The sequence below is a fragment of the Oncorhynchus tshawytscha genome, linkage group LG19 (assembly GCF_018296145.1).
Source record: "Oncorhynchus tshawytscha isolate Ot180627B linkage group LG19, Otsh_v2.0, whole genome shotgun sequence".
In the NCBI taxonomy this organism is placed as follows: domain Eukaryota; kingdom Metazoa; phylum Chordata; class Actinopteri; order Salmoniformes; family Salmonidae; genus Oncorhynchus; species Oncorhynchus tshawytscha.
In genome coordinates this window covers 15,360,082-15,377,622 of record NC_056447.1, presented here as the reverse complement: position 1 = coordinate 15,377,622, position 17,541 = coordinate 15,360,082, and the positions used below count along the sequence as shown (strand labels likewise).

At 51.3% G+C, this 17,541-nt stretch overlaps 1 protein-coding gene across 1 annotated transcript in view; it reads left to right on the top strand.

The window, feature by feature from the left end:
* The window catches only part of brsk2a (BR serine/threonine kinase 2a), a 512,190-nt gene that overhangs the window by 473,796 nt on the left and 20,853 nt on the right, over positions 1-17,541 (top strand). The window contains exon 15 of the mRNA XM_042302009.1: positions 194-242. Within this exon, the coding sequence (XP_042157943.1) occupies positions 194-242 (49 nt within the window). The remainder of the gene's footprint in view (positions 1-193; positions 243-17,541) is intronic.

Genomic DNA, 17,541 nt, shown 5'->3' with positions numbered 1-17,541 from the left:
ATAGGACGGCGCACAACTGGCCCAGCATTGTCTGGGTTAGGGTTTGGCCGGGGTAGGCCGTCATTGTAAATAAGAATTTGTTCTTAACTGTCTTGCCTAGTTAATAAAGGTTAAAAAAAATGCAACAAGCTTTTGATCCCCTCTCTAACCTTTGCGCTTTCTCTAACCTGTGACCTTGCTTCTCTCTACCCAGTTCCCACACAAGAGGAGATGTCCAGCCTCACACCAGAGTCTTCCCCAGAGTAAGTACCTTTACCTATCCTCTCCATGTCAACACAACTCAGTCCTTACATACGACACACTGACTAACGTAACACACACACAAACACAGCATCACCCCAGAGTAAGTACCTTTACCTGTCTTCTCCAATTCCACACAATACAGTACACACACACACACACCAACAAAGTAGAGTATCAATAGATGGTCGGGTGGCCGGCACATAATTACAAATAATTTGTTAAACTGCAAATTGACCGCAATAAGCCCAAACAGATGTAATATTTGATTAAAACGCAATCATTTAAACCTTGCTTACATTTATATACAATCACGTGTTTCTCTATTATGCGTTGGAATACTTGGGAACAGGTTTCCAAAATTCTCACTTGGAGCCAATATCCTGGTGTCTTTTCTGTCCAACAATGAAAATAAAATCAAAAGTTATGTGTATATATATAGAAAATACCTTAGGAGTGATAATAGAGCCCTTAGGAGCAATGTAAGAGTAAATAAAATATAAAAATGCTGTTGTATATCCTACCCTAGGAAATACAAAGGCAGCATCTCACCAGACTCATCCCCAGAGTAAGTATTCAGACTCATCCCCACTTCAACTCCCTCACTCAGTACCTATTTCTCCCGGTCTCTCTCTCTGTCTCGCTCTCTCTCTCTGTCCCTCACTCAGTACCTATTTCTCTAGGTCTCTCTCTCCCTCTCTGTCCCTCACTCAGTACCTATTTCTCCCGGTCTCTCTCTCTGTCTCGCTCTCTCTCTGTCCCTCACTCAGTACCTATTTCTCTAGGTCTCTCTCTGTCCCTCACTCAGTACCTATTTCTCCCGGTCTCTCTCTCGGTCTCGCTCTCTCTGTCCCTCACTCAGTACCTATTTCTCTAGGTCTCTCTCTCTATCTCTCTCTCTCTCTCTCTCTGTCCCTCACTCAGTACCTATTTCTCCCGGTCTCTCTCTCTGTCTCGCTCTCTTTCTGTCCCTCACTCAGTACCTATTTGTCTCTGTCCCTCAATCAGTACCTATTTCTCAATTCAATTCAATTCAAATGACTTTATTGACATGGCAAGTTCATTATTACTTACATTGTCAAAGTATACATATCGAAAAATAAAAATATATATTTATATATAAAATATATATATATATATATAAATAAATGGTGGGACCAACATCAATAATAATAGTAGTAGTGGACATGGGATTACCATTAACAACAACTACAACAACAATATTAATGAGAACAACAATACATTATAGCAATGGTAGTAGACCAGTGTCAACATGACTGAGAAGACACATGACGTGGTATGAAAGACAAAACGGGAAATATTATCGACATTACTTTGCACTTTTCACAGGCTGTCCCTCAGGTTGTGGCTGCCAAAACTGCACATTTGAATTATAATTTTGGTGCAGCTCTGTCTCTACCTCTCTCCGGGAGCAGAGTGAGCACAGCCTGTCCTCTCTGGGCAGTCAGATTAGATAGATATGTCTGTGACGACCTCCTATCTATCTATCTATCTATCTATCTATCTATCTATCTATCTATCTATCTATCTATCTATCTATCTATCTATCTATCTATCTATCTATCTATCTATCTATCTATCTATCTATCTATCTATCTATCTATCTATCTATCTATCTATCTATCTATCTATCTATCTATCTATCTATCCCTCACTCAGTATCTATCTCTCTGTCCCTCACTCAGTACCTATTTCTCCCGGTCTCTCTCTCGGTCTCGGTCTCTCTGTCCCTCACTCAGTACCTATTTCTCCCGGTCTCTCTCTCTCTGTCCCTCACTCTGTCTCTCTGTCCCTCTCTCTGTCCCTCACTCTGTCTCTCTGTCCCTCACTCGGTCTCTCTGTCCCTCACTCTGTCTGTCTCTCTGTCCGTCCGTCCGTCCGTCCCTCACTCTGTCTGTCTCTCTGTCCGTCCGTCCGTCCGTCCCTCACTCTGTCTGTCTCTCTGTCCGTCCGTCCGTCCGTCCCTCACTCTGTCTGTCTGTCCGTCCGTCCGTCCGTCCCTCACTCTGTCTCTCTGTCCCTCACTCTGTCTGTCTCTCTGTCCGTCCGTCCGTCCATCCCTCACTCTGTCTGTCTCTCTGTCCGTCCGTCCGTCCCTCACTCTGTCTGTCTCTCTGTCCGTCCGTCCGTCCCTCACTCTGTCTGTCCGTCCGTCCGTCCGTCCGTCCGTCCGTCCCTCACTCTGTCTCTCTGTCCGTCCGTCCGTCCCTCACTCTGTCTGTCTGTCCGTCCCTCACTCTGTCTGTCCGTCGTCCGTCCGTCCGTCCCTCCGTCCCTCACTCTGTCGTCCGTCCCTCACTCTGTCGTCCGTCCGTCCCTCTCTGTCCGTCCGTCGTCCCTCACTCTGTCCGTCCTCCGTCCTCACTCTGTCTCTCTGTCCGTCCGTCCGTCCGGTCCTCTGTCTGTCTCTCTCTGTCCGTCCGTCCGTCCCTCACTCTGTCTCTCTGTCTGTCCGTCCCTCACTCTGTCTGTCTGTCTGTCCGTCCGTCCGTCCGTCCGTCCGTCCGTCTGTCTGTCCGTCCGTCCGTCCGTCTGTCCCTCACTCTGTCTCTCTGTCCGTCCGTCCGTCCCTCACTCTGTCTGTCTGTCCGTCCGTCCGTCCGTCCGTCCGTCCGTCCCTCACTCTGTCTCTCTGTCCGTCCGGCCGTCCGTCCGTCCCTCACTCTGTCTCTCTGTCCGTCCGGCCGTCCGTCCGTCCCTCACTCTGTCTCTCTGTCCGTCCGTCCGTCCGTCCCTCACTCTGTCTCTCTGTCTGTCCGTCCCTCACTCACTCTGTCTGTCTGTCCGTCCGTCCGTCCGTCTGTCCCTCACTCTGTCTCTCTGTCCGTCCGTCCGTCCCTCACTCTGTCTGTCCGTCCGTCCGTCCGTCCGTCCCTCCGTCCCTCACTCTGTCCGTCCGTCCCTCACTCTGTCCGTCCGTCCGTCCCTCACTCTGTCCGTCCGTCCGTCCCTCACTCTGTCCGTCCGTCCGTCCGTCCCTCACTCTGTCTCTCTGTCCGTCCGTCCGTCCGTCCCTCACTCTGTCTCTCTGTCCGTCCGTCCGTCCGTCCCTCACTCTGTCTCTCTGTCTGTCCGTCCCTCACTCTGTCTGTCTGTCTGTCCGTCCGTCCGTCCGTCCGTCCCTCACTCTGTCTCTCTGTCCGTCCGTCCGTCCGTCCGTCCCTCACTCTGTCTCTCTGTCCGTCCGGCCGTCCGTCCGTCCCTCACTCTGTCTCTCTGTCCGTCCGTCCATCCCTCACTCTGTCTGTCTCTCTGTCCGTCCGTCCGTCCCTCACTCTGTCTGTCTCTCTGTCCGTCCGTCCGTCCGTCCGTCCCTCACTCTGTCCGTCCGTCCGTCCCTCACTCTGTCCGTCCGTCCGTCCGTCCCTCACTCTGTCTCTCTGTCCGTCCGGCCGTCCATCCGTCCCTCACTCTGTCTCTCTGTCCGTCCGGCCGTCCGTCCGTCCCTCACTCTGTCTCTCTGTCCGTCCGTCCGTCCCTCACTCTGTCTGTCTCTCTGTGTCCGTCCGTCCGTCCGTCCCTCACTCTGTCTGTCTCTCTGTCCGTCCGTCCGTCCGTCCCTCACTCTGTCTGTCTGTCCGTCCGTCCGTCCCTCACTCTGTCTGTCTGTCCGTCCGTCCGCCCCTCACTCTGTCTGTCCGTCCCTCACTCTGTCTGTCTGTCTCAGTCCGTCCGTCCCGTCCCTCACTCTGTCTCCGTCCCTCACTCTGTCCATCCGTCCGTCCGTCCGTCCCTCACTCTGTCGTCCGTCCGTCCCTCACTCTGTCCGTCGTCCGTCTGTCCCTCCTCTGTCTCTCTGTCCGTCCGTCCCTCACTCTCTCTCTCTGTCTGTCTGTCCGTCCGTCCCTCACTCTGTCTCTCTGTCTGTCCGTCCCTCCTCACTCTGTCTGTCTGTCTGTCCGTCCGTCCCTCTGTCTGTCTGTCCGTCCGTCCGTCCATCTGTCCCTCACTCTGTCTCTCTGTCCGTCGTCCGTCCCTCACTCTGTCTGTCTCTCTGTGTCCGTCCATCCGTCCCTCACTCTGTCTGTCTCTCTGTCCGTCCGTCCGTCCGCCCCTCACTCTGTCTGTCTGTCCGTCCCTCACTCTGTCTGTCCGTCCGTCCGTCCGTCCGTCCCTCCGTCCCTCACTCTGTCCGTCCGTCCCTCACTCTGTCCGTCCGTCCGTCCCTCACTCTGTCCGTCCGTCCGTCCGTCCCTCACTCTGTCCGTCCGTCCGTCCGTCCCTCACTCTGTCCGTCCGTCCGTCCGTCCGTCCCTCACTCTGTCTCTCTGTCCGTCCGTCCGTCCGGCCCTCACTCTGTCTCTCTGTCCGTCCGTCCGTCCGTCCGTCCCTCACTCTGTCTCTGTCTGTGTCCCGTCCGTCTGTCTGTCTGTCTGTCTCTGTCTCTGTCGTCCGTCCGTCCGTCCCCGTCCGTCCTCTGTCTGTCTCTCTGTCCGTCCGTCTGTCCCTCACTCTGTCTCTCTGTCCGTCCGTCGTCCCTCACTCTGTCTCTCTGTCCTGTCCCTCACTCTGTCTCTCTGTCCGTCCGTCCCTCACTCTGTCTCTCTGTCTGTCCGTCCGTCCCTCACTCTGTCTCTCTGTCCCTCACTCTGTCTGTCTCTCTGTCCGTCCGTCCCTCACTCTGTCTCTCTGTCCGTCCGTCCGTCCCTCACTCTGTCTGTCTGTCCGTCCGTCCGTCCGTCCGTCCCTCACTCTGTCTGTCTGTCTGTCCGTCCGTCACTCTGTCTGTCTGTCCGTCCGTCCGTCCCTCACTCTGTCTGTCTGTCCGTCCATCCGTCCCTCACTCTGTCTGTCTGTCCGTCCGTCCCTCACTCTGTCCTCGTCCTCCCTCACTCTGTCTGTCCGTCCGTCCGTCCGTCCGTCCCTCACTCTGTCTGTCACAGTCCGTCCGTCCGTCCCTCACTCACTCACTCCGTCCGTCCACGTCCGTCCCTCACTCTGTCTGTCCTCCGTCCGTCCGTCCGTCCCTCACTCACTGTCCGTCCGTCACCGTCCGTCCCTCACTCACTCCTCACTCCGTCCTCACTCCCTCTGTCTGTCTGTCTCCTCACTCACTCACTCTCTCTCACTCGTCCCTCACTCTCACTCTCTCACTCACTCACTCCTCACTCTGTCTCTCTGTCTGTCTGTCCTCACTCACTCTGTCTGTCTGTCTGTCTGTCTGTCCCTCTGTCTGTCTGTGTCGTGTCTGTCTGTCTGTCTGTGTCTGTCTGTCTGTCTGTCTGTCTGTCTGTCTGTCTGTCTCCGTCTGTCTGTCTGTCTGTCACTCTGTCTGTCCGTCCGTCCGTCCGTCCGTCCGTCCGTCCCTCACTCTGTCCGTCCGTCTCACTCTGTCCGTCCGTCCGTCCGTCCGTCCGTCCGTCCCTCACTCTGTCCGTCCGTCCGTCCGTCCCTCCTCTGTCTCCGTCCGTCCGTCCCTCACTCTGTCGTCTGTCCGTCCTCCGTCCCTCACTCTGTCTCTCTGTCCGTCGTCGTCCGTCCGTCCCTCACTCTGTCTCTCTGTCTGTCCGTCCCTCACTCACTCTGTCTGTCTGTCTGTCTGTCCGTCCGTCCGTCCGTGTCCTCCTCTGTCTGTCTGTCCGTCCGTCCGTCCGTCCCTCACTCTGTCTCTCTGTCCGTCCGTCCGTCCCTCACTCTGTCTCTCTGTCCCTCACTCTGTCTGTCTCTCTGTCCGTCCGTCCGTCCCTCACTCTGTCTCTCTGTCGTCCGTCCCTCACTCTGTCTGTCTCTCTGTCCGTCCGTCCGTCCGTCCCTCACTCTGTCTCTCTGTCCCTCCTCTGTCTGTCTGTCTGTCTGTCTGTCTGTCTGTCCGTCCGTCCGTCCCTCACTCTGTCTGTCTGTCGTCCGTCCGTCCGTCCGTCCCTCACTCTGTCTGTCTGTCTGTCCGTCCTCACTCTGTCTGTCTGTCCGTCCGTCCGTCCCTCACTCTGTCTGTCTGTCCGTCCATCCGTCCCTCACTCTGTCTGTCTGTCCGTCCGTCCCTCACTCTGTCTGTCTGTCCGTCCGTCCGTCCCTCACTCTGTCTGTCCGTCCGTCCGTCCGTCCGTCCCTCACTCTGTCTGTCCGTCCGTCCGTCCGTCCGTCCCTCACTCTGTCTGTCCGTCCGTCCGTCCGTCCGTCCCTCACTCTGTCTGTCCGTCCGTCCGTCCGTCCGTCCCTCACTCTGTCTGTCCGTCCGTCCGTCCGTCCGTCCCTCACTCTGTCTGTCCGTCCGTCCGTCCGTCCGTCACTCTGTCTGTCCGTCCGTCCGTCCGTCCGTCCCTCACTCTGTCTGTCCGTCCGTCCGTCCGTCCGTCCGTCCCTCTGTCTGTCTGTCCGTCCGTCCGTCCCTCACTCTGTCTCTCTGTCCGTCCGTCCGTCCCTCACTCTCTCTCTCTGTCCGTCCGTCCGTCCGTCCCTCACTCTGTCTCTCTGTCTGTCCGTCCCTCACTCACTCTGTCTGTCTGTCCGTCCGTCCGTCCCTCTGTCTGTCTGTCCGTCCGTCCGTCCATCTGTCCCTCACTCTGTCTCTCTGTCCGTCCGTCCGTCCCTCACTCTGTCTGTCTCTCTGTGTCCGTCCGTCCCTCACTCTGTCTGTCTCTCTGTCCGTCCGTCCCTCCGTCCCTCACTCTGTCTGTCCCTCTCTGTCTGTCCTACTCTCTGTCCGTCCGTCCTCCTCCCTCACTCTGTCGTCGTCCGTCCGTCCCTCACTCTGTCTCTCTGTCTCGTCCGTCCGTCCGTCCCTCACTCTGTCTCTCTGTCCGTCCGTCCGTCTGTCCCTCACTCTGTCTCTCTGTCCGTCCGTCCGTCCGTCCGTCCCTCACTCTGTCTCTCTGTCTCGTCTGTCCCTCACTCTGTCTGTCTCTCTGTCCGTCCGTCCGTCCCTCACTCTGTCTCTCTCTGTCGTCCGTCCGTCCGTCCCTCACTCTGTCTCTCTGTCTCTGTCCCTCCTCACTCTGTCTGTCTCTCTGTGTCCGTCCGTCCGCCGTCCTCCCTCACTCTGTCTGTCTGTCCGTCCCTCACTCTGTCTGTCTGTCCGTCCGTCCGTCCATCTGTCCCCCTCACTCTGTCGTCTGTGTCCGTCCGTCCGTCCCTCACTCTGTCTGTCTGTCCGTCCCTCACTCTGTCTGTCCGTCCGTCCCTCACTCTGTCTGTCCGTCCGTCCCTCACTCTGTCTGTCTGTCCGTCCGTCCCTCACTCTGTCTGTCTGTCCGTCCGTCCCTCACTCTGTCTGTCTGTCCGTCCGTCCCTCACTCTGTCTGTCTGTCCGTCCGTCCGTCCCTCACTCTGTCTGTCTCCGTCCGTCCGTCCGTCCGTCCTCTGTCTGTCTGTCCGTCCCTCACTCTGTCTGTCTGTCTGTCCGTCCGTCCGTCCCCTCCGTCCGTCCGTCCCTCTGTCTGTCTGTCCGTCCCTCACTCCTCCTGTCCTGTCTGTCTCCGTCCGTCCGTCGTCCGTCCGTCCCTCACTCTGTCTGTCTGTCCGTCCGTCCGTCCCTCACTCTGTCTGTCCGTCCCACTCCTGTCTGTCCGTCCGTCCGTCCGTCCGTCGTCCGTCCGTCTGTCCCTCACTCTGTCTGTCTGTCCGTCCGTCCGTCCCTCCTCTGTCCCTCACTCTGTCTGTCTCTCTGTCCGTCCGTCCGTCCCTCCTCTGTCTCTCTGTCCGTCCGTCCGTCCGTCCCTCACTCTGTCTGTCTGTCTGTCTGTCTGTCTGTGTCCGTCCGTCCGTCCCTCACTCTGTCTGTCTGTCCGTCCGTCCGTCCCTCACTCTGTCTCTCTGTCCGTCCGTCCGTCCGTCCCTCACTCTGTCTCTCTGTCCGTCCGTCCGTCCGTCCCTCACTCTGTCTCTCTGTCCGTCCGTCCGTCCGTCCCTCACTCTGTCTCTCTGTCCGTCCGTCCGTCCGTCCCTCACTCTGTCTCTCTGTCCCTCACTCTGTCTGTCTCTCTGTCCGTCCGTCCGTCCGTCCGTCCCTCACTCTGTCTCTCTGTCCGTCCGTCCGTCCCTCACTCTGTCTGTCTGTCTGTCTGTCTGTCCGTCCGTCCCTCACTCTGTCTCTCTGTCTGTCTGTCCGTCCGTCCGTCTGTCTGTCCGTCCGTCCCTCACTCTGTCCGTCCGTCCCTCACTCTGTCCGTCCGTCCCTCACTCTGTCTGTCTGTCTGTCTGTCTGTCTGTCCGTCCCCTCACTCTGTCTGTCTGTCTGTCTGTCTGTCTGTCTGTCCGTCCCTCACTCTGTCCGTCCGTCCTGTCTGTCCGTCCGTCCCTCACTCTGTCTGTCTGTCCGTCTGTCTGTCTGTCCGTCCATCACTCTGTCTGTCTGTCTGTCTGTCTGTCTGTCCGTCCGTCCCTCACTCTGTCTGTCTGTCTGTCGTCCGTCCGTCCGTCCCTCACTCTGTCTGTCTGTCCGTCCGTCTCGTCCGTCTCGTCCGTCCTTCTCTGTCCGTCCTGTCTCCTCTCTGTCCGTCCCTCACTCTGTCCTGTCTGTCGTCTGTCTCTGTCTGTCGTCGTCTCACTCTGTCTCTGTCTCGTCTCTCTGTCTGTCTGTCGTCCGTCCTCTGTCCGTCGTCTCTCCGTCCCTCTCTCTCTCTCGTCTCTCCGTCCGTCTCTCTCTCTCTCTCTCTCTCTCTCTCTCTCTCTCTCTCTCGTCTCTCTCTCTCTCTCTCTCTCTCTCTCTCTCTCTCTCTCTCTCTCTCTCTCTCTCTCTCTCTCTCTCTCTCTCTCTCTCTCTCTCTCTCTCTCTCTCTCTCTCTCTCTCTCTCTCTCTCATTGCCAAAGCAAGTGAGGTAGATAATATACAAAAGTGAAATAAACCAAAATGAACAGTAAACATTACACATACAGAAGATTCAAAACAATAAAGACATTACAAATGACATATTATATCTGCTATGATGGCACACTATTTCATCCAACAGATACAGGAGTTTCTAAGATGGTCATACATTTGGCAGGAGGTTTCCACCTCAGTTTCTGGGCAGTATGCACATTGCCTGTCTCTCTTAAGAGCCAGGACTGCCTACAGCGGCCTCTCTCAATAGCAAGGGCTATGCTCACTGAATCTGTACATAGTCAAAGTGTTCCCCTTAAGGATCAGACCCTTTTTTTCAATTATCGCCTAAAATGACATACCCAAATCTAACTGCCTGTAGCTCAGGACCTGAGGCAAGGATATGCATATTCTTGATACCATTTGAAAGGAAACACTTTGAGGTTTGTGGAAATGTGAAATTAATGTATGAGAATATAACACATTAGATCTGGTAAAATCAAATCAAATTTATTTATAAAGCCCTTCGTACATCAGCTGATATCTCAAAGTGCTGTATAGAAACCCAGCCTAAAACCCCAAACAGCAAGCAATGCAGGTGTAGAAGCACGGTGGCTAGGAAAAACTCCCTAGAAAGGCCAAAACCTAGGAAGAAACCTAGAAAGGAACCAGGCTATGTGGGGTGGCCAGTCCTCTTCTGGCTGTGCCGGGTGGAGATTATAACAGAACATGGCCAAGATGTTCAAATGTTCATAAATGACCAGCATGGTCCAATAATAATAAGGCAGAACAGTTGAAACTGGAGCAGCAGCACGGCCAGGTGGACTGGGGACAGCAAGGAGTCATCATGTCAGGTAGTCCTGAGGCATGGTCTTAGGGCTCAGGTCCTCAGAGAGAGAGAAAGAGAGAATAAGAGAGAGCACACTTAAATTCACACAGGACACCGAATAGGACAGGAGAAGTACTCCGGATATAACAAACTGACCCTAGCCACCCGACACATAACCTACTGCATCATAAATACTGGAGGCTGAGACAGGAGGGGTCAGGAGAAGATAATTAAAAGATAATACAAATAAAAAATATGCGTTTTTTCCCCCCCCATCATCTTGAAATGCAAGAGAAAGGGCATTATATGATAACTTTTGGATATCAGACTGTTGGTAACTCACCAGCATTACTACCAGAAGTACGACTTTCCCGAATTGGATCCTTTGTTTATACCCCCCAGGGAAATTGAACCCAGATGCCACCGGCGGAGAAGAGGTATTCGGAGTGAACTTCTAGTCCGACTCATAAGGCCTGCACACCATCCACCGCTTCCAAGTATATTACTCACTAATGTTCAGTGCCTGGACAATAAAATAGACAAGCTCGGGGCGAGGATCTCTTTCCAGAGAGACATCGGGACTGTAGCATACTTTCTTTCACGGAATCATGGGTCTCTCCAGATATACTGTCCCCGTCAATACAGCCAGCTGGGTTCTCAGTACATTGTGGAGACAGAAATAAAGAACTCTCTGGGAAGAAGAAAGGCGGTGGTGTATGGTTCATGGTTAACTACTGATGGTGTGACTTTGATAATGTACAGGAACTCAAGTCCTTTTGTTCATCTGACCTAGAATACATCAAATGCCACCTGTATTACCTCCCAAGAGGTTATAGTTACAGCCGTGTATATTCCCCCTCTACCTGATACCACGACGGCCCTCAAAGGAACTACACTGGACTTTGTGCAAACTGGAAACCACATATCATGAGGGCACATTTATTCTAGCAGGGAATTTTAACAAGGCAAATTTGAGGAAAACGCTTCCAAAGTTCTAGCAGCACATTGCCTGTATTATTCACACTTCAAAAATTCTCCAAATGTGTTACTCTCTCTTCCCGGGATGGCTACAAGGCCCTCCCCCACCCTCCCTTTGGCAAATCAGATCACGACTCTATCAGATCACGCAGACAGGGATATGTTCCAGGTTGCCTCTGAGAATAACATTGACGTATAAACGGACACAGTGACTGAGTTCATCAGGAAGGGGATGTTGTTCCCACGGTGACTATTAAAACCTACCCAAACCAAAAACCGTGGATAGATGGCAGGATTCGCACAAAACGGAAAGCGCGGGCCATCGCATTTAGTCACGTCAAGGTGACTGGGAATATGGTTGAATACCAACAGTGTAGTTATTACCTCCATAAGGCAATCAAACAGGTACAATGTCAGTACAGAGACAAAGTGGAGTCTCAATTCAATGGCTCAGACACAAGACGTATGTGGCAGTGTCTACAGACGATAACAGATAACACAGAGAAAACCAGCCACGTGGCTCCCAGGCAAACTAAACACCGATGTGAGTAAAATATTTAACCCTCACAAGGCTGCCGGCCTAGACAGCCTCCCTAGACGTGTCCTCAGAACATGGGCAGACCAGCTGTCTGGAGAGTTTACAGACATATTGAATCTCTCCCTATCCCAGTCTGCAGTCTCCACTTGCTTCAAGATGTCCACCATTGTTTCTGTACCAAAGAAAGCAAAGGTAACTGAACTAAATTACTATCCCTCTGTAACATTCACTTCTGTCATCATGAAGTGATTTGAGGATCTAGTTAAGGATGATATCACCTCCACCTTACTTGACACCCTAGACCCACTTAAATTTGCATATTGCCCCAATAGATCCACACACGATACAATCACCATCGCACTGCCTGGCGTCCTATCCCATCTTGACAAGAGGAATACCTACAGTGTGTAAGAATGCTGTTCATTGACTATAGCTCAGCCTTCAACACCATAGTACCCTCCAACCTCATCACTAAGCTCAGGGCCCTGGGATTGAACCCCGTCCTGTGCAACTGAGTCCTGGATCCCCCCCTCCCAGGTGGTGAAGGTAGGAAACAGCACCTCCACTACGCTGATCCTCAAGACAAGCCCCATGTGATTAGCCCGCTCCTGTATTCCCTGTTCACACATGACTGCGTGGACACGCACGCCTCCAACTCAATCATCAAGTTTGCAGACGACACAACAACAATGACGAGATTGCCTACAGGGAGGAGGTGAGGACCCTGGCAGAGTGGTGGCAGGAAAATAACCTCTTCCCTGAACATCAACAAAACAAAGGAGCTGATCATGGACTTCAGGAGACAGCAGAGGGAGCACGCCCCTATCCACATCGACGGGACCGCAGTGGAGAAGGTGAAGAGCTTCAAGTTCCTCTGTGTACACATCACTGATAATCTGAAATGGTCCACCCACACAGACGGTGTGGTGAAGGAGGCGCAACAACGCCTCTTCAACCTCAGGAGGCTGAAGAAATTCGGCTTGGCCCCTAAGACCCTCACAAAGTTTTTAAGATGCACAATAGAGAGCACCCTGTCGGGCTTTATCACTGCCAGGTATGGAAACTGTACAGCCCGCAACAGCTGGGCTCTCTAGAGGGTGGTGCGGTCCACCCAGTGCATCACCGGGGTAACACTGCCTGCCCTCCAGGCAATGATGCCAACTTAGCCATTTTGTTGCTAGATTTAGCAACTTTTCAGACTAGCCTGGCAAAAAAAAAATCAAACAGCACCTAGCAACTAATTTAGCTACTTTTAAAAATGTATTTGGAACTTTTAGCAACTTTTGAAAAGTGACTCAAACGCTAAAATGCACGCATATTCCCTCTAAATGACACAAAAAGATTTTCTCTGTCACACACTCTAGCTGCCTGTGCACGAGCTGAGCGTCTGCTACTGACGTCACTCACAATGCACTTTTGCAGCCAGGCATGATAACTAACTACCAATACACTGCTTAAATCTATAATTGTTCAGAATGTGTAGGTTTACTAGATAAAAAGAAAATAAACCAAATGTAATTGGTCAATAATTAAATGTTGTGTTTAAAAATAAACATATCTGATCATATAAAATGTGTTGTGATTATATTACTTTAACAACCAAAAAATATGCGATTAACAAATGTCAAATCATATTTTTAGCCGAGAGGGCCAGTCAATTTGAGTAACGTTGTATATTCTACGTAATGTTTTAGTTATTATGCAATGATATCACAACGTCATTTAGCAACTGATGGCAACACTGCCTCCAGGACACCTACCCTGAGCCACGGCCTGTTCACCCCACTAACATGCAGAAGGTGAGGCCAGTACAGGTGCATTAAAGCTTGGACCGAGAGACTGAAAAACAGCTTCTATCTCAAGACCATCAGACTGTTATATAGTCATCACTAGCCGGCTACCACCGGTTACACAACACTGCTCCTTAGAGGCTGCTGCCCTATGTACAGTACATTGACATGGAATCACTGATGACTTTAATAATGGAACACTAGTCACTTTAACAATGCTTACATACTCTTTTACTCATTTCATATGTATAGTATATACTGTATTCTACTGTATTTTGGTCAATGCCACTCTGACATTGCTCGTCCTAATATTTATGTATTTCTTAATTCCATTCTTTTACTTTCAGATTTGTGTGTATTGTTGAGGATCGTTAGGGCCAGATAGCATTCTAGTTTGCTCTGTTTTGGACCAACTTGCTCTGTCCCAGGACCAGCTTGCTTAGGGGACTCTTCTTCAGGTTTATCTCTCTGTAGGTGATGTCTTTGTTTTGGAAGGTTTGAGAATCACTCCCTTTCAGGTGTTTGTAGAATTTAATTGCTATTTTATGGATTTGGATAATTAGCAGGTATCAGCCTAATTCTGCTCTGCATGCATTATTTGGTAGTCTTTAAATAGTTGATTCTTAGATTTGTATTTGATCATGTATATGTTTTTGCTGTTTGTTCTTTGTTATAGAGACAAAAATATTTGAGAAGTGGTTTATCCATATATCTCCAATTTGGATTGATAACTCTTCGTGTTGTTGTTTGTTTAGTGTGTTCCAATTTTCCTAGAATCTGTTAGATTCTATGGATTCTTCAATTACATAGAGCTGATTTCTGACGGGCTGTTCCTTCTTTTTCCAAAGTGTATATCTGTATTGTTTTAGCGATTTACATTAGTGAAGGTGTAATCTCAGGTTTTTTGGTAAGTTTCCACACTACTTTCCTTCCATCTTTATCATTTCTTAATATTATTCAGTTCCTTTGGCTTTGATGCCTCATGATTGAGTATTGGTCTGTTCAAGTAGACTGTGATCTTATAGGGGTGTCAGTGGTCTAACTGTGAACGCTCTGAGAGACTGGGTTGAGGTCAGTGATAAAGTATCAAATCAAATTTTATTTGTCACATACACATGGTTAGCAGATGTTAATGCGAGTGTAGCGAAATGCTTGTGCTTCTAGTTCCGACAATGCAGTAATAACGAGCAAGTAATCTAACTAACAATTCCAAAAAAAAAACTACTGTCTTATACAGTGTAAGGGGATAAAGAATATGTACATAAGGATATATGAATGAGTGATGGTACAGAGCAGCATAGGCAAGATACAGTAGATGATATCGAGTACAGTATATACATATGAGATAAGTATGTAAACCAAGTGGCATAGTTAAAGTGGCTAGTGATACATGTATTACATAAGGATGCAGTCGATGATATAGAGTACAGTATCAACGTATGCATATGAGATGAACAATGTAGGGTAAGTAACATTATATAAGGTAGCATTGTTTAAAGTGGCTAGTGATATATTTACATAATTTCCCATCAATTCCCATGATTAAAGTGGCTGGAGTAGAGTCAGTGTCATTGACAGTGTGTTGGCAGTAGCCACTCAATGTTAGTGGTGGCTGTTTAACAGTCTGATGGCCTTGAGATAGAAGCTGTTTTTCAGTCTCTCGGTCCCAGCTTTGATGCACCTGTACTGACCTCGCCTTCTGGATGACAGCGGGGTGAACAGGCAGTGGCTCGGGTGGTTGATGTCCTTGATGATCTTTATGGCCTTCCTGTAGCATCGGGTGGTGTAGGTGTCCTGGAGGGCAGGTAGTTTGCCCCGGTGATGCGTTGTGCAGACCTCACTACCCTCTGGAGAGCCTTACGGTTGAGGGCGGTGCAGTTGCCATACCAGGCGGTGATACAGCCCGCCAGGATGCTCTCGATTGTGCATCTGTAGAAGTTTGTGAGTGCTTTTGGTGACAAGCCGAATTTCTTCAGCCTCCTGAGGTTGAAGAGGCGCTGCTGCGCCTTCCTCACGATGCTGTCTGTGTGAGTGGACCAATTCAGTTTGTCTGTGATGTGTATGCCGAGGAACTTAAAACTTGCTACCCTCTCCACTACTGTTCCATCGATGTGGATGGGGGTGTTCCCTCTGCTGTTTCCTGAAGTCCACAATCATCTCCTTAGTTTTGTTGACGTTGAGTGTGAGGTTATTTTCCTGACACCACACTCCGAGGGCCCTCACCTCCTCCCTGTAGGCCGTCTCGTCGTTGTTGGTAATCAAGCCTACCACTGTTGTGTCGTCCGCAAACTTGATGATTGAGTTGGAGGCGTGCATGGCCACGCAGTCGTGGGTGAACAGGGAGTACAGGAGGGGGCTCAGAACGCACCCTTGTGGGGCCCCAGTGTTGAGGATCAGCGGGGAGGAGATGTTGTTGCCTACCCTCACCACCTGGGGGCGGCCCGTCAGGAAGTCCAGTACCCAGTTGCACAGGGCGGGGTCGAGACCCAGGGTCTCGAGCTTGATGACGAGCTTGGAGGGTACTATGGTGTTGAATGCCGAGCTGTAGTCGATGAACAGCATTCTCACATAGGTATTCCTCTTGTCCAGATGGGTTAGGGCAGTGTGCAGTGTGGTTGAGATTGCATCGTCTGTGGACCTATTTGGGCGGTAAGCAAATTGGAGTGGGTCAAGGGTGTCAGGTAGGGTGGAGGTGATATGGTCCTTGACTAGTCTCTCAAAGCACTTCATGATGACGGATGTGAGTGCTACGGGCGGTAGTCGTTTAGCTCAGTTACCTTAGCTTTCTTGGGAACAGGAACAATGGTGGCCCTCTTGAAGCATGTGGGAACAGCAGACTGGTATAGGGATTGGTTGAATATGTCCGTAAACACACCGGCCAGCTGGTCTGCGCATGCTCTGAGGGCGCGGCTGGGGATGCCGTCTGGGCCTGCAGCCTTGCGAGGGTTAACACGTTTAAATGTCTTACTCACTTCGGCTGCAGTGAAGGAGAGACCGCATGATTCCGTTGCAGGCCGTGTCAGTGGCACTGTATTGTCCTCAAAGCGGGCAAAAAAGTTATTTAGTCTGCCTGGGAGCAAGACATCCTGGTCCGTGACTGGGCTGGGTTTCTTCCTGTAGTCCGTGATTGACTGTAGACCCTGCCACATACCTCTTGTGTCTGAGCCGTTGAATTGAGATTCTACTTTGTCTCTGTACTGGCGCTTAGCTTGTTTGATAGCCTTGCGGAGGGAATAGCTGCACTGTTTGTATTCAGTCATGTTACCAGACACCTTGCCCTGATTAAAAGCAGTGGTTCGTGCCTTCAGTTTCACACGAATGCTGCCATCAATCCACGGTTTCTGGTTAGGGAATGTTTTAATCGTTGCTATGGGAACGACATCTTCAACGCACGTTCTAATGAACTCGCACACCGTATCAGCGTATTCGTCAATGTTGTTGTCTGACGCAATACGAAACATCTCCCAGTCCACGTGATGGAAGCAGTCTTGGAGTGTGGAGTCAGCTTGGTCGGACCAGCGTTGGACAGACCTCAGCGTGGGAGCTTCTTGTTTTAGTTTCTGTCTGTAGGCAGGGATCAACAAAATGGAGTCGTGGTCAGCTTTTCCGAAAGGGGGCGGGGCAGGGCCTTATATGCGTCGCGGAAGTTAGAGTAACAATGATCCAGGGTCTTTCCACCCCTGGTTGCGCAATCAATATGCTGATAAAATTTAGGGAGTCTTGTTTTCAGATTAGCCTTGTTAAAATCCCCAGCTACAATGAATGCAGCCTCCGGATAAATCGTTTCCAGTTTGCAGAGAGTTAAATAAAGTTCGTTCAGAGCCATCGATGTGTCTGCTTGGGGGGGGATATATACGGCTGTGATTATAATCGAAGAGAATTCTCTTGGTAGATAATGCGGTCTACATTTGATTGTGAGGAATTCTAAATCAGGTGAACAGAAGGATTTGAGTTCCTGTATGTTTCCTTCATCACACCATGTCACGTTGGCCATAAGGCATACGCCCCCGCCCGTCTTCTTACCAGAGAGATGTTTGTTTCTGTCGGCGCGATGCGTGGAGAAACCCGCTGGCTGCACCGCTTCGGATTGCGTCTCTCCAGTGAGCCATGTTTCCGTGAAGCAGAGAACGTTACAGTCTCTGATGTCCCTCTGGAATGCTACCCTTGCTCGGATTTCATCAACCTTGTTGTCAAGAGACTGGACATTGGCAAGAAGAATGCTGGGGAGTGGTGCACGATGTGCCCGTCTCCGGAGTCTGACCAGAAGACCGCTTCGTTTCCCTCTTTTTCTGAGTCGTTTTTTTTTTTTGGTCGCTGCATGTGATCCACTCGGTTACACTGGTTGTAAGGCAGAACTCAGGATCCGCATCGCGAAAAACATATTCTTGGTCGTACTGATGGTGAG